Source organism: Apostichopus japonicus, chromosome 2, assembly GCF_037975245.1.
Source record: "Apostichopus japonicus isolate 1M-3 chromosome 2, ASM3797524v1, whole genome shotgun sequence".
Classification (NCBI taxonomy): domain Eukaryota; kingdom Metazoa; phylum Echinodermata; class Holothuroidea; order Aspidochirotida; family Stichopodidae; genus Apostichopus; species Apostichopus japonicus.
In genome coordinates, this window is record NC_092562.1 from 32,415,837 (window position 1) to 32,439,962 (window position 24,126).

Below are 24,126 nucleotides of genomic sequence, written 5' to 3' on the forward strand. Positions count from 1 at the left end.
GCCGCATGTTTGCAGGAATTTCAGGATTCCCAATATTTTATATCTCTACCAGTAGTGGAAAATCATGTTTCGACAGTTTCGTGGCCATAAAAAAGTTGTTTTGTGGAATATTCAATGACATATATTCATTTGACTCGAGGCAATATATGAATACCTGATACCTCGGCTCAGTACAAACGGAGCCAATCTTTTGATAGATTGTTGCGCTAGGTGGCACTGAACATATTTTCAGCAGATATCGATATCGCGCAGCACAACAAGGTTCGTGGTGTATGGTCGCAATCGTCGCATCGACCATTGCCATGCAATGCTGTGTGACCATTCTCATGATTACTACAGATATTGTATTATTCTTATTCTGCCAGATGCAGACGAGAAAATTGTGTAACTCTATTTCCCAAATTATTGAACAAAAAATATTAGTGAATCGCACTGATGAGTGTTTTTTTATTTTTTTTTACAACATTTTTTTTTACAACATTCCCAGTGGGGGGCCAGCCGGTTTCATGGGGGGCCACGGCCCCCCAGGCCCCCCGTAGCTACGCCACTGACCTCCACCAATAATGGAAGTATCTGAATACTTCCTAAGGGCGATCTTCGAACCAAGTGTGAGGTTCATGTAAGCTAAGCTTGGTGATGAAATGAGCTTACCAACCAAGGAGTGACCTGCAAACACTATCACCATTGCAAACATTACCTACCTGACATCTCAGCTGGGTAGATGATGGTAGAAGCCCTTGTTTCAGAATGCTATGGAAGTGTGTTGATACAACCAGATGAGGGCAGTCATCTTCAAGAGCTAACCAGTGCTTCAATATGGCAACTAAAAGGGACGTTCCATCTGCAACATCAGTGCCTTTACCAAATTCATCAATGATGACCAAAGATGAACTAGTAGCACTCTTAAGAGCTGTAGCCATCTAAAAACAATAAATGAAAATAGACATAGTCAAAAGGCATAGCAATATAATAGAATAAATAAATGACCTAGTAGTACTTTTAAGAACTCTAGCCCTCTAACAAACAATAAATGAAATAGACAGACTGTCATGAGGTGTAGTCATACTATAGAATAAATACATGACCTAGTAGTACTTCAATATCCCTTTAAGGGCAAATACATGACCTAGTAGTACTTCAATATCCCTTTAAGGGCTTTAGAAAACACAGTTGTAGCATCAGATCATGGATGAAACAGATGACATGCATTCAATTGAAATAGCCTTCACTATCCTGCATAAAGAAGTAAGACTAAAGCACATAGGGAGCTGTAACTGTTAAATACTCCAGTATTCTATATTTACAGGACACATTTAACTGACAGTTGGCAAGAAGATATTGTTGCTTTAACATTTTATTACCTGGTTTAAGTCAATCATGAAAGTCGATAAACCCACTGATATTGATTCCTGGGTGTGTATTCTAGTGTATATTCCATCCAACATACCAATGGTTGCTGATTCTGCAGGAACAAAGCTGCCAATGTGTGCCATGAATGAAATGAGTCCAACCTGCAGAAGATATCGGACGTAAAAAGGTCTGCTCTACATATTTGAGAAACAAAACAAAATTTCCCACTCTACCCCTTTCTCATTGCACAATTATCTAGCGAGCTGACAAAGCAACAACAGGAGTGGGACCAGAGGCTTACTGATTTATTGCCAAACATGAAAATACCTAATGATAACTGCACACATTGTAAATTTAATAAGGTGGCATGACGCATACAAGTTTACTATTGGAGATATCCGGATTGCAAAGTTTGCAGACTTTGACCTCTGCTAACCTCAAATCACCTTTGATTACAAAATACTATTGTAGTGTTGTATTCAATTGTGTGTAACTGCATATCAATCATGAAGTTTTATTGTGTTGGCCTTGAATGAAGAAAGAAAAAACTCTTATACTGAATAAGGTAAATCCATGCATACCACTATGAGCTCATTCAAGCTCTGTTTTTAATGTTATAGTGTTTACAAGTTTGCAAGGTCAACTAATATCTGTTGACCTTGAATAACCTTTCATCAACATGGGAATTAACAGGAATCTTGTACTCAATAACTTGAATCCATGTATGAGGTATAAGGCACATCAAAGCTTTAATTTTGGAGTTATTATGTTTAAAACACTTTTTGGCTACTGTTGACCTCAATGCCCTTTGACCTACACATAAAACAACAGGGTTTTTGGAATCAATAATGTGGATCCACATACCAATTTTGATGTTCATCCACCATGTACTGTGTTTATTTACAACATTTTAAGAATTTTGACTTATGTTGACCTTAAATGACCTCTGAAATCTCCAATTTCACTAGGGTTTTATTTAAGCTTCACTTAATGAGTACTGTACAAAAATTTCAGACTCTGGCCTCTACTGACCCCAAAAATGACCTCTACAAAATTCAATAAGGTTCCTGTACTCACAAGTATGAACTTGATACAAGCTTCACTTTGTGGGTTACCATGTTTACATAGTTTTCAGACTTTGACCTCAAATGACCCTTGACCTCCACCAATTTCTTGCAGTTCTTGTAATAAAAAAGGTGTTTCTGCATACCAAGTATGAAAGTCATCCACAATTTACCTGTTTAGGTATCATGTTACAAGACACAGGGATGTAAGTGCAGCCAAAAAAAAAAACCGGAAAAATTTTCGGAGACCCCAGGTGAATGCCGTCCTAACACATCCTACTCCTAGCTCTGACTACTTACACACTATCGTTACTGTATGTTAGGCTAGCTTAGAAGTATTAGCGCTAACACATCCCAGGCCTAGTTCTTACTACTTACACACTATCGTTATGTTAGGCTAGCTCAAAGTTACGAATACGTCGCAGCGAACTACGGAATAAAAAACAGTCTCACATTCGAATGCGATCACAAATATCGACTTTCATATGCGTATCCCGTAGATTTCCGCCGCTCACAAATATCACAAGCGTTAATTCCAAAACTTATGTCGAACACCAGCAGTTACGAAGATATTAATTAGCAGTCCAATCAAAACATGAATTAGGCAAGGTTTTTCAACGACAGAAATGAGCTATAGCGATTTGAAGTTCGCACGTACGCAACGATATTCACATGGCACAATGTTGTACAGTGCAATGCGATGATGCGAAACTGGAAATAGTATTTTGAGTGATCGATGAGTGAAAATTGAAGTTAGCTTGCTGCAAACGGGCCAGGCATTTTTGCCGCGTTGTGTCTTTGATATTCGAACAATTTTGTGGAACTTTATTGGAATTAAAAAAAAAACGGATTTCCGTAAAAATACGGAAGACTTATTGGAATTTAAAAAAAAACCGGATTTCCGTAAAAATCCGGAAGACTTACATCCCTGAAGACAAGTCTATGTCACAAATACACATGATGTGGGGTGTGTGAGGTGTTGAAAACTTGGCTTGTTAAACAGTGCAGCTACTCAATCTGTGGACGAATCTTAGTGAGTAGGAGAAACCAATACTTTTTTGAGGAGCTCAATGTCATCTGAGGTCACCAGAGGTCAATGTGTGAATATATTGTAAACACAATAACTTTCATACATAGTAATTGGATGAACTTTATTGGGTAAAAGATGTATGTATCTGCAGACGTCAAAAGTCATTTGTGGTCAAAGCTTGAAAACATTGTAAACACAATAACTTCAACAGTAAAACTGCAAAGAACTTCATGCATTGTATGTAGGTTCCATTTAGTGGACAAAAACCAAGTCATTTTATGTCTTCATCAAAGATCATTTAACGTCACAACTTGAAAATGTTTGTGCAATGTTACAATATTAAAGTGGCATTCTCATATCATAAGTGGTAAAGACGTAATAACTGTTGGCTTTCTGGTGTCAGACTCTTGCCATTGGTATGGGAACCAGTCCATGTACATGGTATAATCAATACAACTAACTGCTGCTTACCTGTTTCAGGTATAGACTCTTGCAATTGGTATTGGAACCAGTCCATGTACATGGTATAATCAATACAACTAACTGTTGCCTACCTGTTTCAGGTATAGACTCTTGCCATTGGTATTGGAACCAGTCCATTTACATGGTATAATCAATACAACTAACTGCTGCCTACCTGTTTCAGGTATAGACTCTTGCCATTGGTATTGGAACCAGTCCATGTACATGGTATAATCAATACAACTAACTGCTGCCTACCTGTTTCAGGTATAGACTCTTGCCATTAAAAGGTTAAGGTTAAGGTGGTAACACTTGGTAAAGCACACATTACTGTAAAAACACTCAAAGGCGCTGAACAACAAAACAATTATAAAAACGAGTTCTTAAATAAATGAGTCTTTAACGCAGCTTTAAAAGTTCTGATGGTCTTCGAATTTCTTGTGTCGACGGGGAGAGCGTTCCAAAGTCTAGGGCCAGTGACGCTGAAAGAGCGGCCTGCGAAACATTTGCGGCGTGTGAAAGGAACCTTGAGAAGGATGCCCTTTGACGAGCGTGTTGAACGACCAGGTGTCTTAATTTCCAGCAACTCGGACAGATAAGCTGGTGTTGAATTATGTATACACTTATAAACGAGGAGGAGGATCTTGTACTCGGCACGGACATTGACGGGGAGGATGTGCAGCTCCTTCAATGCTGCAAAGGCACTATCATATTTTGATCTGCCGAGAATAATTTTAGCCGTGTAATTTTGGATCCTTTGTAGGGGATGAAGTGTGGAGGCTGGGAGGTTGATAAAAAGACCATTGCAATAGTCCATATGAGAGAAAATCATGGCATTTGCAATTTTGAGACATGTCGACTTGTCCAAATATTTCCAGATCTTCTTCAGATTAAACATGGCGAGGGCTGATGCACTAGCTTTCATGGAAATATGATGTTTGAGATTGAGGGTTTCATCCAAGTAAACACCTAGTAGCTTCACACTATCGGTACGACGGACGGGAGTGTCCATTTACATGGTATAATCAATACAACTAACTGCTGCTTACCTGTTTCAGGTATAGACTCTTGCCATTGGTATTGGAACCAGTCCATTTACTTGGTATAATCAATACAACTAACTGCTGCCTACCTGTTTCAGGTATAGACTCTTGCCATTGGTATTGGAACCAGTCCATTTACATGGTATAATCAATACAACTAACTGCTGCTTACCTGTTTCAGGTATAGACTCTTGCCATTGGTATTGGAACCAGTCCATTTACATGGTATAATCAATACAACTAACTGCTGCTTACCTGTTTCAGGTATAGACTCTTGCCATTGGTATTGGAACCAGTCCATTTACATGGTATAATCAATACAACTAACTGCTGCTTACCTGTTTCAGGTATAGACTCTTGCCATTGGTATTGGAACCAGTCCATTTACTTGGTATAATCAATACAACTAACTGCTGCTTACCTGTTTCAGGTATAGACTCTTGCCATTGGTATTGGAACCAGTCCATTTACATGGTATAATCAATACAACTAACTGCTGCTTACCTGTTTCAGGTATAGACTCTTGCCATTGGTATTGGAACCAGTCCATTTACATGGTATAATCAATACAACTAACTGCTGCTTACCTGTTTCAGGTATAGACTCTTGCCATTGGTATTGGAACCAGTCCATTTACTTGGTATAATCAATACAACTAACTGCTGCTTACCTGTTTCAGGTATAGACTCTTGCCACTGGTATTGGAACCAGTCCATGTACATGGTATAATCAATACAACTAACTGCTGCCTACCTGTTTCAGGTATAGACTCTTGCCATTGGTATTGGAACCAGTCCATGTACATGGTATAATCAATACAACTAACTGCTGCCTACCTGTTTCAGGTATAGACTCTTGCCGTTGGTATTGGAACCAGTCCATGTACATGGTATAATCAATACAACTAACTGCTGCTTACCTGTTTCAGGTATAGACTCTTGCCACTGGTATTGGAACCAGTCCATGTACATGGTATAATCAATACAACTAACTGCTGCCTACGTGTTTCAGGTATAGACTCTTGCCATTGGTATTGGAACCAGTCCATTTACTTGGTATAATCAATACAACTAACTGCTGCTTACCTGTTTCAGGTATAGACTCTTGCCATTGGTATTGGAACCAGTCACTTTTTACACGATATAATCAAAACAGCTTACCTGTTTCAGGTAGACACTCTTGCCACTGGCATTGGGACCAGTCAGAAACTTCACCTTGCCCTCTTTGCTGTTAGATATAGTGTTGTTGGCGACAAAAGTGGCAACACATACTTCCTGAAGGGGATGCCTACCACCATGAATCTCCAATGTTTTCTCCATTGTGAGGGTTGGGCAGATGTAGTTGTTCTCTCTGGCAGCAGCAGCGAATGCAAGAAGGCTGACGTAGGAACAATTTTTTTTTTCTTTAAGTGATGACTGATAACCATTGACAACTCTCCCATTGCCAGTAGTTTCTTGTCACACTACAAAATTCAATGTTCAAGGAAGTCAAATGTTTTACTGCATTGCACCAGAAGACATCTTTCTTATATTGTTTGTTTGTACATTAGAGTCATCACACTTGCAAAATCTACAGCAGTTTGATCATGGAGCTATTACCGATGATAGCTCCATGGTTTGATTAACCTTCAAAATCAAGTTTATCTTCAGTAGCAGGGTATGGTGATGATTTCTGATCTCTAGAGCAGAAGTGCAGGAACCTTATTAAAAACTGATCAAAATATTACCTTTTATTCATGGAAAATTGGTGCAGCTATATTTTTACCTCCATTACTGGCACAGACTCCCTCAGGTAAAAGTACCAGATTTATTAACTAGAAAGCCAAGTGGCTTGGTGATTACTTAACACATTTTACAGAAAGTGAGAACATTTATGTAAACTGTGCACAGACAGTTTTAAACTTGACAAGTTTCATCCTTAATAACCAAGTGTGAAGTTCATCCAATTTCTATCTTTGCAGTTATCATATTTACAAGATTTCAATCTCTGTTAAAGTTTTCTTTGAGCTATCATGTACAGAAGGTTTCATACTTTGGTTTTCATACCCATGTTGACCTCAAATGATCTTTGATCTCTGCAAAAAACAATACGGTTCTTCTTCACTAAGGTGTATCAACAAACAAAGTATGCAGTTCATACAAACTTTGATTTTGGAGTTAATATGTGTACAAAGTATTTAGAATTTGACCTCTCCCGACCTTGAATGACGTTTGAACTGAATAAAAGACACTGCAGTACTTTTACTTGCAAAGGTGGGTTTACATGCCATACATTAAGGGCATCAAAGCTTTGTTTTTAAACTTTTAATCAACTATACAAATTTTCAGACTTTGGCCTATTTTGATCTCAAATGACATTTAACCACACATAACAATATGGTTCTTCTAAGTACTCATGATGCTGCATCTATGTACACACAAGTATGAAGTTAAAACACCATGTACTTTTTGAGTTAGAGTTTACAAGGCAATGGGAAGCACTCTCCATCATCTTCTCATTCATTCTCTTATGCTTCTGGAAAGCAACGAACAATGCATTAATGCTTTGATAACCAAATCAATTAATTTTGTTAGGAACACTTGAAAAAGTTACCTCCTTTGGACATTCAAAAAGTTCCATATTTGATATCTGACCTACGATACACACAACATAGTTTTAATACTCATGACAAGTCATCCTGATACTATGACTGGAGATCTAACTATAGCAGCTTTCACCTTTTCATCTCAGAGGTTAGCTCAGATCTGCTATATTGGGCCCCTTCATAAAGTGAAATACTTGTAAAAGTTGCTTAAAATCCCAGACACCACTTACCTGTTTTGGAAATTTGTTACCCATGCACTTACCTCATATACATATGCATTATACTCTAATACTAAGCTCAATTTGGTTAAGTCTTTAAATGGGGTATGGCTACCATCTATCCAGGCCCTGACTCCTCCTTTCTCTTTAGGATCCAATTCTGTTAGCAAGGACCTACTAAGTGAAAAAGGTGAGAGTCAGTAAATATATTAACTAAGGCACAAGTGAGAAGGACAGGAGAACTTAGTACTAATGTACTAAGAATTTTGTAGGAGCTGTCTCAGCTGCCGCAAGGGTGCTGCTTCTTGCAGCTTAATTTCACCGTTTTTTTTACCTCGGTTAGTCATTTTTCGAGTTTTCATTAACATCGTGGATGTTGCCATTGGAGCCAAGACTTTGCTTGTTGTATTTCTTTGTGATTTCTCTTGTTTATTCCCACAACATATTGAAGTTTTTTATGTTGTGGTTTCGTCTTTTACTGTACCTGTACTGTACCTGTTTCACAATAACTGTACCTGCTTCGAAATTAATTTTCTGTACCTAGCCCACATACTGTTTCTCCCGTGTCGCTATGCACACCTGGATTTAAGCTTGGCTGATCATGAATGTGTGCTTCTGTACCACCGTTTCTATGACAATCCACGGAGACACTATTGTGTACAGTAGATCTAAGCTACTGAAGTTAAACACAAAACCTGACAACTCTCTCCTTTGTGTCTTAAAGGAGAACTGATTACTACGCTTTCATGGTAAGCGATCCGGTTCTCATACAAACGTGATGACAATACTACTGTATCTGCCATAGCCAAAGGCCTATTAAACTATGTCTACTGAACTGACTATCAGTCAATAATAAAACAGCCACAATTTATGATTTTGTTACAGTTCCCTAGACATAGCCATTTTCACAGAGATATGGTAACAGGAAAGTGACTCTGTAATTGAAAACGAGATAACACCCTCTGGATTAAAGCTATCCTGTGTCTGTAGAAGCTCTCAAGGTGGTAATTGAACCATCTACTGTTCTTGACTCATTTGAAAGTCTGTGCATGCGTGTGTTGGAGGTGGGTTGTATTTTCAGGTTGTATTCTACTTACCGTCCTCCCCTATCTTGGAAAAAACTGTCTCACATTCAATTTCACTCTCTTCTTGAAAATATTTGCACAACACAGGATACTAGGGTCAACTCTAGGCTGTTCTCTTTTCTCTATATACCTATTCGCTAGGAAACATTATTAGTTCTTATGATATTACCTATATATTGTATGCTGATGATACACAACTTTATGTTGCCTTTGATCCAAAACATCTCAAATTAGCTGTATCTAAGATGGAGTCATGCCATTTAGGAAGTCAGACTATGGATGTCCAATAACTATCTTAATTTAAACAATGAAAAAAACACGGAGGTAATTTTTTTCCAAAGTAGTTATAATGATGTATTGGGATCAGATCAGGTTCCTTTAAGATTTGGTGACAAGGTCATAAACTCTGTTCAGCTAGTCTGCAATCTCGGTGTATATATGGACACTCACCTTGCTATGGATCAGCAAGTTAACCACATGTAAGTTGACAATGTTTCATATTAGGCGGGTGGGTTAACTTAGGAAATATCTCCATAGGCCTGCGACTGAGAAACTTAATCATGCTGTAATGTCGAGTCGGCTTGATTATGGCAATTCTCTTCTTTTTGGTGTAGCAACATTAGATGAGATTGCAAAGGATCCAGAACACGGCTGCTCGAATAGTCTACAGGGTGAACAGGTTTACGCCCATCACTCCTATACTGGAAGAACTACACTGGTTACCAACAAGACTCTGTTTTTACTATAAAATCCTCATTGTAGTTTTTTGTGCCATTAAAACTGGTACCCTAACCTACCTTAATGTTCTTTTACATCAGCAAGCTAAATGTAGACCAATAGGTTTGCATTATCAATTTCAACTTCAGGTTCCAATGTCACATACAAGATCTTTCGGTGACCGTAGCTTTTTGAATGCTGCACCACATTTATGGAACTCCCACCCGGTTGAAGTTAGGTCTTTAGATTCTATTATCCAATTCAAGCGCTGTCTTAAAACTTTTTTTCTCTCAACTCTATTAGTTTTTGCAAATTCAGCACCCGTAAAGCGCATTGAACAACTTTTGTTGGAGTCTCTGCTATATAAGACTAGTTATTATTATTATGACAATTTCTATTTAATGAATATATTTACAGCTCACCTTATTGAGTTTGAGAATCATCTGTCTGATTCAGTAGATTCCTCTCCACACACTCCTGCCTTGAGACTGGCAGCAGCATTAGTGATTAATGGTCATATTAGTGGTGAAGCAGGTGAAGAGATAACTATGGCTTCTCACTTTGTAAAGAGATGTTCCGGAGTAGGTGAGGTGGGTGGATGTATATAAGGTAAGTGTGTGGTTAAAAAATTCCCAAAACAGGTAAGTGGTTTTGAGGAATATATAAAACACACTTACTCCCCTCATATACATGTGCATTCAGACTAGCACCGTTGAAAAGAAGTGAGGGCGTTGTGGTCAAGTGGTTAAGGCAGTGGACTTATGATCTAAGGATTACAGGTTCGAGCCCTGGCCATATCATTGTGTTGTGTCTTTGGGCAAGGTGCTTTATCTCCATTGCCTCTCTTCACCCAGGTGTATAAATGGGGACTTGCAAGGTAACTTGTAAATATAGTTGCGTGCGCCGGTTTGTGGCTACACCCTATGGGAAAGTCCCCCGGGGAACATGTGGTTTTGGTGCACTGTGGTGCCCCAGGAGAGATTGATTGAATTGTGCACACTTTGGTGTGTAGGTGTGCCAAGTCACCAATGACCAGGGTTGTAAAGTCGTGTGAGAGGGCCTTGGCCCTGAACAAGACTGTAAACCTAAATAATAAATAAATAAAAAAGGTGGGTCCGGAATGCGATGTCCTGGAACACTGAGTACTGTTCTACTGAAGGAACCTTCTGCTAAAATTGTGTTTCTCAAGTAACAAGAGACAAAGGTAGAGTGAGTTTTCAATACCGCAGCCTTTATGATATCCTGCATTTGGACGAATAAGAAACAAGACTGAAGGTGGCGTGTGCCCTAATGTCATAAGCTCTTATATGTTCTTTGTCTGTCAAGTGGGGCTTGATTAGGTTGACAATCCACCTGGACAGAGTCGGTTTACAGGCTGTGGTGTAGGGATGTCTTGGTGGGATGAAAAGAATTCTGACGTCCTGATTGGTTTTCTCTCGGTACCACTTTAGTACCATGACTGGACACCAAAGCTTGTCTTTCATCATTGATGATCTAGAGGCTAGTGTCTGTAGGGTTATTCTAGTCATCGAGACAATAAGGGCATTTGTTGCCAAAGCAGTAACTTGCTGCTTCCATGTGTCTCCGGATGGTTTCCACACTGAGAGACTTAGACTGTGAAGGTCCCTGAAGTCAAGTCTGCCTCGTACCTGGGTAAGAAGAAGGGGTCCTTCTTTTGGAAGTTTGACAGGAAGATCCACGACTAGACTCAACAGTAGCGGGAACCAAGTGTGGTTGGGTCCACATGGAGCTATCAGTATCATATCCCCGTTTGTTCCTCGTATTGTCACCAGGACCTTGAGTAGGAGGCGACACAGAGGGAATGCATAGGTCAATAGGTTAGTCCATGGGAACGAGAGTGCACCTGTTGCCCATGCTTCTGGGTGGAAGGGTCTTTAGCAGAACAAGGAGAGCTTCTTGTTGTCCGTGATTGCAAAAAGATGCCGGGATGGTTGCCCCAATGTTTGGAACATGTGATCTGCCAAGGCTTGAAAAAGAAACCCATCTCTTCTACTCTCTCTGGATAGAGCATCCCCTATCAGGTTCTGCTCACCTGATAGGTGAGAGATGCGAAGGTTGATGTTGTTGTTGTCGCACAGTAGAATGAGGACCCATGTTTTCTGAACTAATGAGTGAGACTATGTTCCCCCTTGGCAGTTGATCTAAGTCACTGTTGCTGAGTTGTCTGACTGTACCATGACTGTGTGGTTCCTGAGATCCTCCGCCCAGTGCCGAGTAGCCCTGAGGACAGCCTCTATTTCTAAGATGCAGATGTGGAGTTTCGACTTCCTTTCCTTCCAGGAGCCGGAGATGGTCTTGTTGCCCCACATGGCTCTCCAGTCTGTTAAGTATGCATCGGTGGAAAACAATGTTGTAACTTGTTACTCTTTGAACGGCCTGCCCGAGGCAACATTGTGCCGCTTGGTCCACCAGGTGAGAAATATCCGTTTTTCCAATGGAAGAGGGATCACTGTGTTCATCTGATCCTTGGGGAGGTTTTACCACTGCAGGAGGTGTAGCTGTAGTGGTTGTATCTGAAGTTTGCACCAGGGTAGAATTCCTATGAAGCTCCCCATCAGGCCTATTATTTTGAGCCATGCTCTCGCCGTCGAACGGTGTTTGGATAGAAAGTCCATTGTTTGTATTCAGAGGTGTCTACCCTTTCGTCTGTTGGGAGGACCCAACACCTTCGTAGATCTAGTACTGCTCCTAGAATCTGAGACTTTGTGTTGCTGTTAGAGATGACTTGCTTTCGTTTATTATCCAGCCTAGGTCCTTTAAGAGGGAAACAGTCAAGTATGTGTCTCTCTTTGAGTCCTCTTCTGATCTTGAGTCGATCAGCCAGTCATCCAGGTAGGCAAAGAGTATTATGCCCTTACTTCACAGAAATGTATGGATTGGATTATCCTTTGAAGACCCTTGGTGCCATGGAAAGGCCAAATGGTAGGGCAACAAACTGGAAATCCACTCTCATGTACTTCTGGTCCTCTCCCTTGATTGAGATGTGCAGGTATGCATCCTTTAGATATTATGAGGTGGCCCACATTCCTTTTCTAGGATCGGAGAAATTGATGAAAGTGTTTCCATCTAGAACGACTTTGGGTTTACGAACTGTTTTATGTTTAGTGTGGGCCTCCAAAGGCCTGCTCCTTAATTCGGAGTCAGGACGAATGATGGCCTGAACAGAATCTGATTGTCAAATGGGTGGACCTTTCTCATCACTAGCTTTGTCAAGAGGTCTGTGATCTCCGTCTCCAGTGTCTACCATTGGTCCAAGTCCGAAGGAACTGTGGTGGCTTTCCAGTTGCCAGAAAATGGAGGGTTGGTGGTGAACTCTATGAAGTAGCCAAAGTTGACGACCAATACCTATGGACCTGTCTCTTAAAGGTCCCAATTGCAGGCGAACGGCATAAGGATACCCCGCAATGGAACCCCTAGCAGGATATGTGTTTAAAGTCAGCGTATCTCAGAGTCCTGCATCTTTTGGCTTCTTGTTGGAGATGGGTATCAAATTGTCCACCAAAGAGATCTTCCCCTATAGTGGCAATTGGTGAAAATGTCGCTTCACCACCTGTGTGGGCCAGGACAGTGAGCACAGAACAGAGTCCCTCCGATCCATTGTCGCCTGGACGGTGATCTCGGAGAACTTGTCAAATATTAGTCTGGAGACTGGACCGAGCAGTGTCACAATCGCCCGTGTCATTTCTGGAGATATCCTTAGCTTGCTAAAAGGATCTGGAAAGGGCTTCGGCGAATAGTAGCATAGCAGATGCATATCTCAGTCTAACTTATGTGGCTTTGTCAACATCTCGTATCACCTTGTTCATGTGATCCACTGGCCAACGGTTGTTGCTGAAACACAAGCTCGACGGCTTCCAGGTCTACCGGCTCACGGGACTTCTTCTGGTTGTCCGACATCTTGACTTGTCAGGTCACTGGTTGCCTGGCTCTCTGATCATCCGGTTCTCTGGCTACCTTACACAATAGGTAAACGAGTGGCCAGACTAGCCTCCGTAAGAGGGTAGCAATAGCAATAGACAACCTCTGCATGCAGCTTATACTGCCAGATCTGTGACTGTGATCTCAGTTCACTCTCGACAAGCACACAGGGCTCTCCCCTCTGGGCTTGACACTCTGGGTCAGCACCTTTCTGGCTCTTTGAGCTGCTTGCTCCCTTGCTGATGGTTAGGTTGCTTTTAGCCAATGCTTTGGTGTTGGCCTTTTCTTTCTGTGCTTGGAGGATTAGGAACTTTTCCTGTATCCAAGCCCGTGTTGACTTCCAGTTGTCCAGGGTCCAGTTGGCGCAGATCTTACACACGCCCTATCTGAACCAGTGCGGCACCATGGGCACTTTTCATGCTTGTCCCACCCTATCTGAACCGGTGCGGCACCATGGGCACTTTTCATGCTTGTCCCAATCTTTGAAAGGCCAAAACTGGCAGTAGTTGGTACAGGTATCCATCTGCAAGGCTATCAAGGATATATAAAACATCAAGTCTTTCTCCCTTTAAATCCGGGGGAGGGAACTTAGAACCAAGTTGCCATGGGCAATCCCTCCTGGGGATCCCGTAATCCCTTAGGGATCTGAAAAACCTGTAAAGGTCTCCGAGGGGACGGGAATAACCCGTAGGGGAACTGAAGATAAATAGGAATATTAAGCTACAGTGTGAGTGAAAGAGAATTCTGAACTTTTTCTTTAATATTATATTTACTTTAACTAGGAAGGGAGGTTAGCTGAAAACTGCTAAAAAGATGTAGAAGGATGGTAGCCAGTAGAAGATAAGAATAAATCCCATGTCAAAAACTAACATATTCAAAATGATCAAATTGGACCAATTTTGGGAGATCTTTCCATATGAATGGTCAACAGAGGAAGGAGTCAGGGCCTGGATGGATGGATGGTAGCCGCACCCCTTGTTTAAAGATTTGACCTACTTGAGCATAGTATTAGAGGATAATGCATATGTATGTGAGGGAAGTAAGTGCGTGTTATAAATTCTAAGATATTGTCTACCAGAGGTGAATAATGGAATGTTTAAAATGATAGCAACTTAAATGACATTTGACCTCTGCTACATGATCTATTAAAAAACACAGGACATATACATGTCATTTACCAGTCTAGTTCAGCTGCATGTTCCATCACAGAATACAGGGCTTGAGATTTCTCCAAAACAGCATCTTGTAATCGATGCATGATCTGGGTCTCCTGATCTGTAAACAAAAACATTACTTCAATGCTTGAACAAAAAAGATAAACTGCATAAAGTTACCCATGCATTGTTGCCTTATTATGAAGATTGGGATGTTTGAAGTGATGCTACAAGTACTTGCAATGATAATTACCTCACTGATATTGCTACTCGCCTGGTCTCTTGTTTATTTTGCCATTTCACACTAGTCTCTTTTTAACAACATCAATACAGACTATCACACATTATATCGTCAGGTATAAGTCTGACATGTAATATTCCATACTCCCGAAGAGCAAATGAGTTGGCACATATATCCAATAACATAATGTGGTGGTGGTGACATTTATGAAGATGGTGATAGCTTCATATGGAATTGAACATTTGCATAAAATTGATGAGGGATGTTTGGTCAAGTAATTCTTTCCAATAAGTAATGTAATAGTTATAAACAGTTGACTGATTAATGGCATTTCTGCTTAACAGTAACATGTACAGATGAACTCTCACAAACAAGGCCGAACCTTCAGATGCTCTCACACATTGTGAAGAGGTGCCACTGCATTGGATGCTAATGCATAAGTGCTAATGAGGGACACTAACTCATAAATATATGAGTTTTGCAAACAAACAGTGCTCATATTAGCTTGGTTTGCGAGATCTTCCACTAAATGAGTTTGCTCATTTCAATAAAATATCACAATTTTAAGCCTTTTGTAGTCAGGTGTGCAGAATGTAGTTTTAATTCTTGACAGCTCAGCACCAAAAACTCTAATACCTCATAACAGCTGGTAGTTTCATCTCACCTGTTATTTCACATTGTGTATCTCCAAGTCTTGCATCAAGTGCTGGAGGAGAAATTAAACCAATTCTCTGATATCCTATTTCAGAATATACTGTGTAACATTGTATAACATACTTAAAAGTACATCTTAGATATGCACTGCAAAGGGACCCACACACTTGTCAGTACTGTTCTATTCTAGAAATAATGCAGTGACCATCTCATGTTAAAGATGAACCATATTTATGATCATGACTTACCATCAAGTCAAACCATCTTGAATACCTTTTACAATGATCATACCATTGAGTATGTTATAGTATGTTACAGTATGTTAACTATAAAAAACACGCCAGTAATTCACATAACAGTGGTAAAATAACAACCTCACTCATTATCAAATATACTTGATCAGGAATAAAGCCAGCCTTCAAATTTTAAGAGGTCATCCTTCAAATTTTAAGGGGCTACAAATATGCAGTACAGGACAAAACTGTCCACACAAAAGAAGAAATAGTAGAAAAGAGGATAAGCAAAATATACAATACTGACCTTACCATACAGACAGACAGATACAACATACAATACCTACCACTGACCTCACCATACGGACAGACAGATACAATACCTACCACTGACCTCACCATACAGACAGACAGATACAATACCTACCACTGACCTCACCATACGGACAGACAGATACAATACCTAGCATTGACCTCACCATACGGACAGACAGATACAATACTTACCACTGATCACGCCATACAGATACAATACTTACCATTGATCACGCCATACAGACAGACAGATATATGGACAGACAGACAGACATATATGGACAGACAGACATATAAAGAGAGACAGATACAATACCTACCACTGACCTCACCATACGGACAGACTGATACAATACCTACCACTGACCTCACTACACAGACAGACATATACAATACCTACCACTGACTTCACCATACGGACAGACAGATACAATACCACTGACCACACCATACGGACAGATAGATACAATACCTACCACTGACCTCACCATACAGACAGACAGATACAATATCACTGACCACACCATACGAACAGATAAATACAATACCTACCACTGACCTCACCATACGGACAGACAGATACAATACCTACCACTGACTTCACCATACGGACAGACAGATACAATACCTAACATTGACCTCACCATACGGACAGATAGATACAATACCTACCACTGACCTCACCATACAGACAGACAGATACAATACCTACCACTGACTTCACCATACGGACAGACTGATACAATACCTACCACTGACCTCACCATACGGACAGACAAATACAATGCCACTAACCTCACCATACAGACAGACAGATGCAATACCTACCACTGACCTCACCATACTGACAGACAAATACAATACCACTGGCCTCACCATACAGACAGACAGAAACAATACCACCGACCTCACCATACAGACAGACAGATGCAATACCTACCGCTGACCTCACCACAGACAGACAGATACAATACCACTGACCTCACCACATAGACAGACAGATGCAATATCACTGACCTTACCATAGAGACAGACAGATGTAATATCACTGACCTTACCATAGAGACAGACAGATACAATACCTATCACTGACCACACCATACGGACAGACAGATACAATATCTACCACTGACCTCACCATACAGACAGATACAATTCTAATGACCTCACCATACTGGCAGATATAATACCTACCACTGATCTCACCATACAGACAGACAGATACAATACCACTGACTTCACCATACAGACAGACAATTGCAATATCACTGACCTTACCATAGAGACAGACAGATGTAATATCACTGACCTTACCATAGAGACAGACAGATACAATACCTATCACTGACCTCACCATACAGACAGATATAATACTTAACACTGACCTCACCACACAGACAGACAGATACAATGACACTGACCTCATGATACAGACAGAAACAATACCTATCACTGACCTCACCATACAGACAGACAGATACAATACCTACCACTGACCTCACCATACAGACAGATACAATACTAATTACCTCACCATACAAGCAGATACAATACCTACCACTGCTCTCACTATACATACAGACAGATACAATACCACTGACTTCACCATACAGACAGACAGATGCAATATCACTGACTTCACCATATAGACAGACAGATGCAATATCACTGACTTCACCATATAGACAGACAGATACAATACCACTGAACTCACCATACAGACAGACAGACAGATGTAATACCTACCACTGCACTCACCATATAGACAGACAGATACAATATCACTGACCTCACCATACAGACAGACAGATGCAATATCACTGACTTCACCATATAGACAGACAGATACAATACCACTGACCTCACCATACAGACAGACAGATGTAATACCTACCACTGACCTCACCATACAGACAGATGCAAAACCATTGACCTCATTGTCATTGTACAGTCAGAAAGACACTACATCATTGGACTTACTGAACAGAAAGTCAGAACTATATGTACAACACCATTGGTCTACCATTATAACAGAACGTCAGACATACAGCACCATTGGACTCACTGTACAACACAAAGTTAAACAGATAAAATATCATCGGATTCACTGTTCAAAATAAAGGTAGACAGATATAACACCATCACACTCACTGTACAATAGAAAGTCAGGCAAACAATGTCAAAATGTTACAATACTGATATTTATAAACATAGAAAGACCCTGTTTGTAGATGCATGATATGCTATCACTTCTGAAGTAATTTTTGACAGAAACAACAGCATATCTCTATGAGGATTTGAACAGGTCCTGTATTAGTTAATGACTTGTAATGCCTTGCAATCCTGACTTTGCATTGCAATTAACTGAAAAGTTGTAGAAAAGCTGGGGGAGCTACTTCACTGCATTTAATTGAAAAGTTGTAGAAAGGCTGGGGAGCTACTTCACTGCATTTAACTGAAGTGTTTAGAAAGGCTAGGGGAGCTACTTCACTGCATTTAATTGTAAAGTTGTAGAAAGGCTGGGGGAGCTATTTCACTGCATTTAACTGAAATGTTCAAGAAAGGATGTTGGAGCTACTTCACTGTATTTAATTGAAACATTGTAGAAAGGCTGGGGGAGCTACTTCACTGCATTTAACTGAAACATTGTAGCAAGGATAGGGGAGCTACTTCACTGCATTTAATTGAAACGTTGTAGAAAGGCTAGGGGAGCTACTTCACTGCATTTAATTGAAACTTTGTAGCAAGGATAGGGGAGCTACTTCACTGCATTTAATTGAAACTTTGTAGAAAGGCTGGGGGAGCTACTTCACTGCATTTAATTGAAACGTTGTGGAAAGGCTGGGGGAGCGACTTCACTGCATTTAACTGAAACATTGTAGCAAGGATAGGGGAGCTACTTCACTGCATTTAATTGAAACATTGTGGAAAGGCTGGGGGAGCGACTTCACTGCATTTAACTGAAACATTGTAGCAAGGATAGGGGTGCTACTTCACTGCATTTAATTGAAACGTTGTAGAAAGGCTGGGGGAGCGACTTCACTGCATTTAACTGAAACATTGTAGCAAGGATGTGGGAGCTACTTCATTGCATTTAATTAACATTGTAGCAAGGATGTTGGAGCTACTTCACTGCATTTAATTGAAACGTTGTAGAAAGGCTAGGGGAGCTACTTCACTGCATTTAACTGAAACATTGTAGCAAGGATGTGGGAGCTACTTCACTGCATTTAGTTGAAACATTGTAGAATGGTTGGGGGAGCTACTTCACTGCATTTAATTGAAACGTTGTAGAAAGGCTGGGGGAGCTACTTCACTGCATTTAATTGAAATGTTGTAGAAAGGCTGGGGGAGCTACTTCCCTGTTTTTCCTTTGCACATAACTATGCTGGTTTTGTCACATTGCAGCCTTGACACTTCACCTTAAGTCTCAAATACCTGGCTATATATACAGTTGATATAATTATATAATTATACAATATTACTAAATGCTAATCAGCTGCTTTACATTAGCAATCATAGCTGCAACTACTTCATAAAAACTGAATTGCTGACCATTTAATATATTACCAGTATTTTGTTATCATCGATGAAACTATAAAAATAGCCTGCACAGCTGCAGCACCACAATATACCACTCACCTTTACAACTACATTCTTAGTACATACTCTTGCACCCAAACTATCAATTATGCAAGAAAGGTTAGAATGTTATTGGTATTTTCTACTTTATTGATATAGTCTACTGTAGCAAACCTCCACTACACAGCTTCTCTACTGTATACTTAGTACATACCCTTGCACCCAAACTCTCAAGTAGCTAATAATTTATTTGTAACCAGTACTTCTATATCATCTATAGTACAGCTACAACTAAAAAACTATATCTAGCAAGCAGCACTTGCCCTATGAACTGAGTATACACAAATGAATGTTTTTTCCAGGTATGTGACACATTGCTACATAAAGGGTACATCCTCAATGCAGCCAGCTCCCGCTGCAAGGCTGAGCTCCCTTCTCACAGTTGTTTTGCAAGGTACCCAGGTGGCTGTAAAATTCTTAGTGATATTCCTATTGATACATGTAACGGATTAGAGTTCCTCATTTGTAACTGCAAGGCACTCCTAGCCCTAGTGGTCCCAAAGGAGGAAGTGACCCAGGAGAGGAAACATAGGGAAACAAACTGAGGGGAAAAGGGGACTCAGGGAAGTGAAGAAGGGTATGTCTCAGGGATAGGAGAAATAGAGAGGGCATGATTGGGAAGTTAACACTGAGAATATTTGAGGGAACTGCCAGCAGAGAAATTTGTTCAGTTTAGAGTGACCAGACACATGTACTTAAGACACACACACACACAAACTATTTTTTGATGTGATAACATATTCACTTCCTTTTTTATTTTTTCTACACTTCATAAGTTTGTTTCCGCATTGTACTGCAAAATACTCTTTAAGCACTTTTTAACCAACCATGTTGATGCATTATTTCCTATACATAAAGTCTGCAGTGTACCTGTTCCACAAAACTGCTAACATTATTGTTATTTTGTTTGTGGTAAACTGATATTTCACTTTGATGATGACAGGGACCAACATTACCTACATGATGAATACTTAAATGAATAAATAACCTTTTATTCAGTTCTTATCTGTAAGAAATGTGTCACAGAAGACAGTGTGGTATCAATAGAAGTGTAATTCTGTATAATACAAGCAATATTTATAACTAGTTGCTTTGAGGATTAAGAGAGATTGACTATGTATCTCTCGGCTAGGATTATAGGTAGTGTGCTTAGTGAGCATTTAAGAGATTGCAACTACATTAAAGAAGATGATCACATACAGGGACTGCCTTACCATGTGTACTCTGACTCTTGTAGTGAACTATATTATTGGACAAGAACTGTAGAAGAAAAGAAATCAAAGAAATGGATTAATGATAAAAGGATGTAAATGTATGTATACACTTTTATTATGAATGCTATTAAGTGTTGGGCACATTGCACCATACTGTTGTAAGGTACTTATCAAGTTACTGCTGCAAAGTCATTACTAATGTACACACCACTTTTATTATGAATGCTATAAAGTGTTGGGCACATTGCACCATACTGTTGTAAGGTACTTATCAAGTTAATGCTGCAAAGTAATTTCTAAATGGAAAGTACACAACACTTTTGAATAAGCTCCTGCTTAATCCAATGAATTTTTCCACCTCAAAATTAACAATGTTAGGCAGAAGGAACTGAAATAGATAAAATGAACAAAAGCAATACTCATGGTGGAGTGGTTGCGTGTTCTCATTTACAATGTATTATGTATGTGTGTGTTGATGCCTCACTTAATTTTAGCAATCATAATTCAAAGGTCTCATCTGTACTTAATTCAAATTCAACTACTGCAATAGATATAACAGCATAAACAAGACTGTGACTACCATAATAACAATGCAAAGAGTGACAAATACAAAACATACATATATACCCAATGGTTGGGGAGATTCACTTGAAATCTACTGAAAGCTTGTTTTGTGAACTTCTGTAATAGTAGATACATATGTACACATAAACATGAACAAGTAGCATGCATATACACCTAATACACATGTCCAAATATAAACATGCAAATACATACACAAAAGTGTAAACCAAAACTTATAGGTACTACAGTATTAGAAACAAGAACCAGTGCACCAGCAGGCTCGGTGATTCCTTGCCTTGGTAAGTTTATGGAATCACCTGATAGATAGAGCAACTGAGGAAAATGTGTCCTAAAGTCAAGTACCAAAACATCAGAAAAGAGTTTCAGATAACTTGATCATTGCAAAGGTAAGCACTCATTTCTGAAGTTGATGATAGATAACAGTTATTAGTGGAAGTGGAAAATCCTCTCAGCCACTTAAACAGTGACAGTGAGTGACATAGAAACACCATTCATCATAATGGTTTGCATTTTTACAAGGTTTCAGACTTTGACCGCCGCATACAAAACAATAGGATTATTCTACTCAATAAGGTGCATCCATGTAGTACATATGGGTTATGGAGTTCATCGAACCTCTACTTTGTGAGTGAACGTGTTTACAAGGTTTGCAGACTTTCTTGTCTCTGTTGACCACAAATCACTTTCCACTTCAACAGACGAGTTTCTATTACAAGTTTCTTTTACTCTATAAAGTGCATCCACATACCAAATATAAAGTTCACCCACCATATATTTTTTGACTAATCGTGTTTACAACCCAAGGTGTCATATATATATATATATGCACACACACACATACACACCATCGCATAGATTCCTACTTCCTCTGGCAAGGAATACACACACCCTTACGCCATCACCATTGCATAGATTACTACTTCCTCAGGCAAGGAATACACACACCCGTACGCCATCACCATCACATAGATTCCTACTTCCTCTGGCAAGGAATACACACACCCTTACGCCATCACCATCTCATAGATTACTACTTCCTCTGGCAAGGAATACACACACCCGTACGCCATCACCATCACATAGATTCCTACTTCGTCTGGCAAGGACTACACACACCCGTACGCCATCACCATCGCATAGATTCCTACTTCCTCTGGCAAGGAATACACACACACATATGCCATCACCATCACAGAGATTCCTGCACACATACATACGCCATCACCATCTCACAGATTCCTTCTTCCTCTGGCAAGGAATACACACACACATACGCCATTACCAATCAAGAAATCAAAAAAAGCATTGTTCAAGACCATATAGTTATAAAAACAAGGAAATATCTGGCCTGGAAAAGATAGCAAATGCTTTTAATATATGTTGTACTTCTGTAGGATCCACATATGTAAACTACACTGTAACTGAGAACTCATATGATGCAACAGTACATATGTAAGTAGCCTAATAGTGCATCAAATATTACTATAACACAGAACTCAAAATGAAACAAATGTGTATCAGTTAAAATGAAGGAACTACGGATAATAAAAGTTGAACAAGGGTGGTATGTCATATTGACCTAAACACTAGTAGGATGGTTGTATGGTTGTATGCTTATGGAAGAGGTTGGTTGTATGGTTGTATGCTTGTGGAAGAGGTTGGTTGTATGCTTGTATGCTTGTAGAAGAGGTTGGTTGTATGGTTGTATGATTGTGGAAGAGGTTGGTTGTATGGTTGTATGCTTGTGGAAGAGGTTGGTGGTATGGTTGTATGCTTGTGGAAGAGGTTGGTTGTATGGTTGTATGCTTGTGGAAGAGGTTGGTTGTATGGTTGTATGCTTGTGGAAGAGGTTGGTTGTATGGTTGTATGCTTGTGGAAGAGGTTGGTTGTATGGTTGTATGCTTGTGGAAGAGGTTGGTTGTATGGTTGTATGCTTGTGGAAGAGGTTGGTTGTATGCTTGTAGAAGAGGTTGGTTGTATGCTTGTAGAAGAGGTTGGTTGTATGGTTGTATGATTGTGGAAGAGGTTGGTTGTATGGTTGTATGCTTGTGGAAGAGGTTGGTGGTATGGTTGTATGCTTGTGGAAGAGGTTGGTTGTATGGTTGTATGCTTGTGGAAGAGGTTGGTTGTATGGTTGTATGCTTGTGGAAGAGGTTGGTGGTATGGTTGTATGCTTGTGGAAGAGGTTGGTTGTATGGTTGTATGCTTGTGGAAGAGGTTGGTTGTATGCTTGTGGAAGAGGTTGGTTGTATGGTTGTATGCTTGTGGAAGAGGTTGGTTGTAGATATATACATGTAGATCAGGGGCGTATCCAGGATTTTCTGACCCAGGGGGCGCCAATTGCTATCTAAGCGGAGCGCCACCATCGGTTGGCGCTCAGCGTACAAGAAAATCTTTTGGTTTTAATACCCCCTAGATCACCGGAAATGGCACTTTTCAGGCTTAAAAATGACCAACCATATGTACACTTTTGCCTGAGAATCAAGTATTTCCCAATAGTTTTTTTTTTATCCATAATCTTTTTTAAGAGTGTCACCAGTCACAAATCATGTTCGACCTCATCGCATATCCTGTGGGTCATTGCTTGTGTAGGTGA

At 39.9% G+C, this 24,126-nt stretch overlaps 1 protein-coding gene across 9 annotated transcripts in view; it reads right to left on the reverse strand.

The window, feature by feature from the left end:
• The window catches only part of LOC139957612 (mutS protein homolog 5-like), a 116,993-nt gene that overhangs the window by 20,565 nt on the left and 72,302 nt on the right, over positions 1–24,126 (reverse strand). For all 9 annotated transcript variants that reach the window (XM_071955302.1, XM_071955297.1, XM_071955298.1 and 6 more), the window contains 6 exons: positions 20,946–20,991; positions 15,552–15,593; positions 14,671–14,767; positions 6,110–6,326; positions 1,362–1,511; positions 702–920 (listed from right to left, as the gene is read on the reverse strand). In XM_071955302.1, coding sequence (XP_071811403.1) covers positions 702–920; positions 1,362–1,511; positions 6,110–6,326; positions 14,671–14,767; positions 15,552–15,593; positions 20,946–20,991 — 771 coding nt within the window. The remainder of the gene's footprint in view (positions 1–701; positions 921–1,361; positions 1,512–6,109; positions 6,327–14,670; positions 14,768–15,551; positions 15,594–20,945; positions 20,992–24,126) is intronic.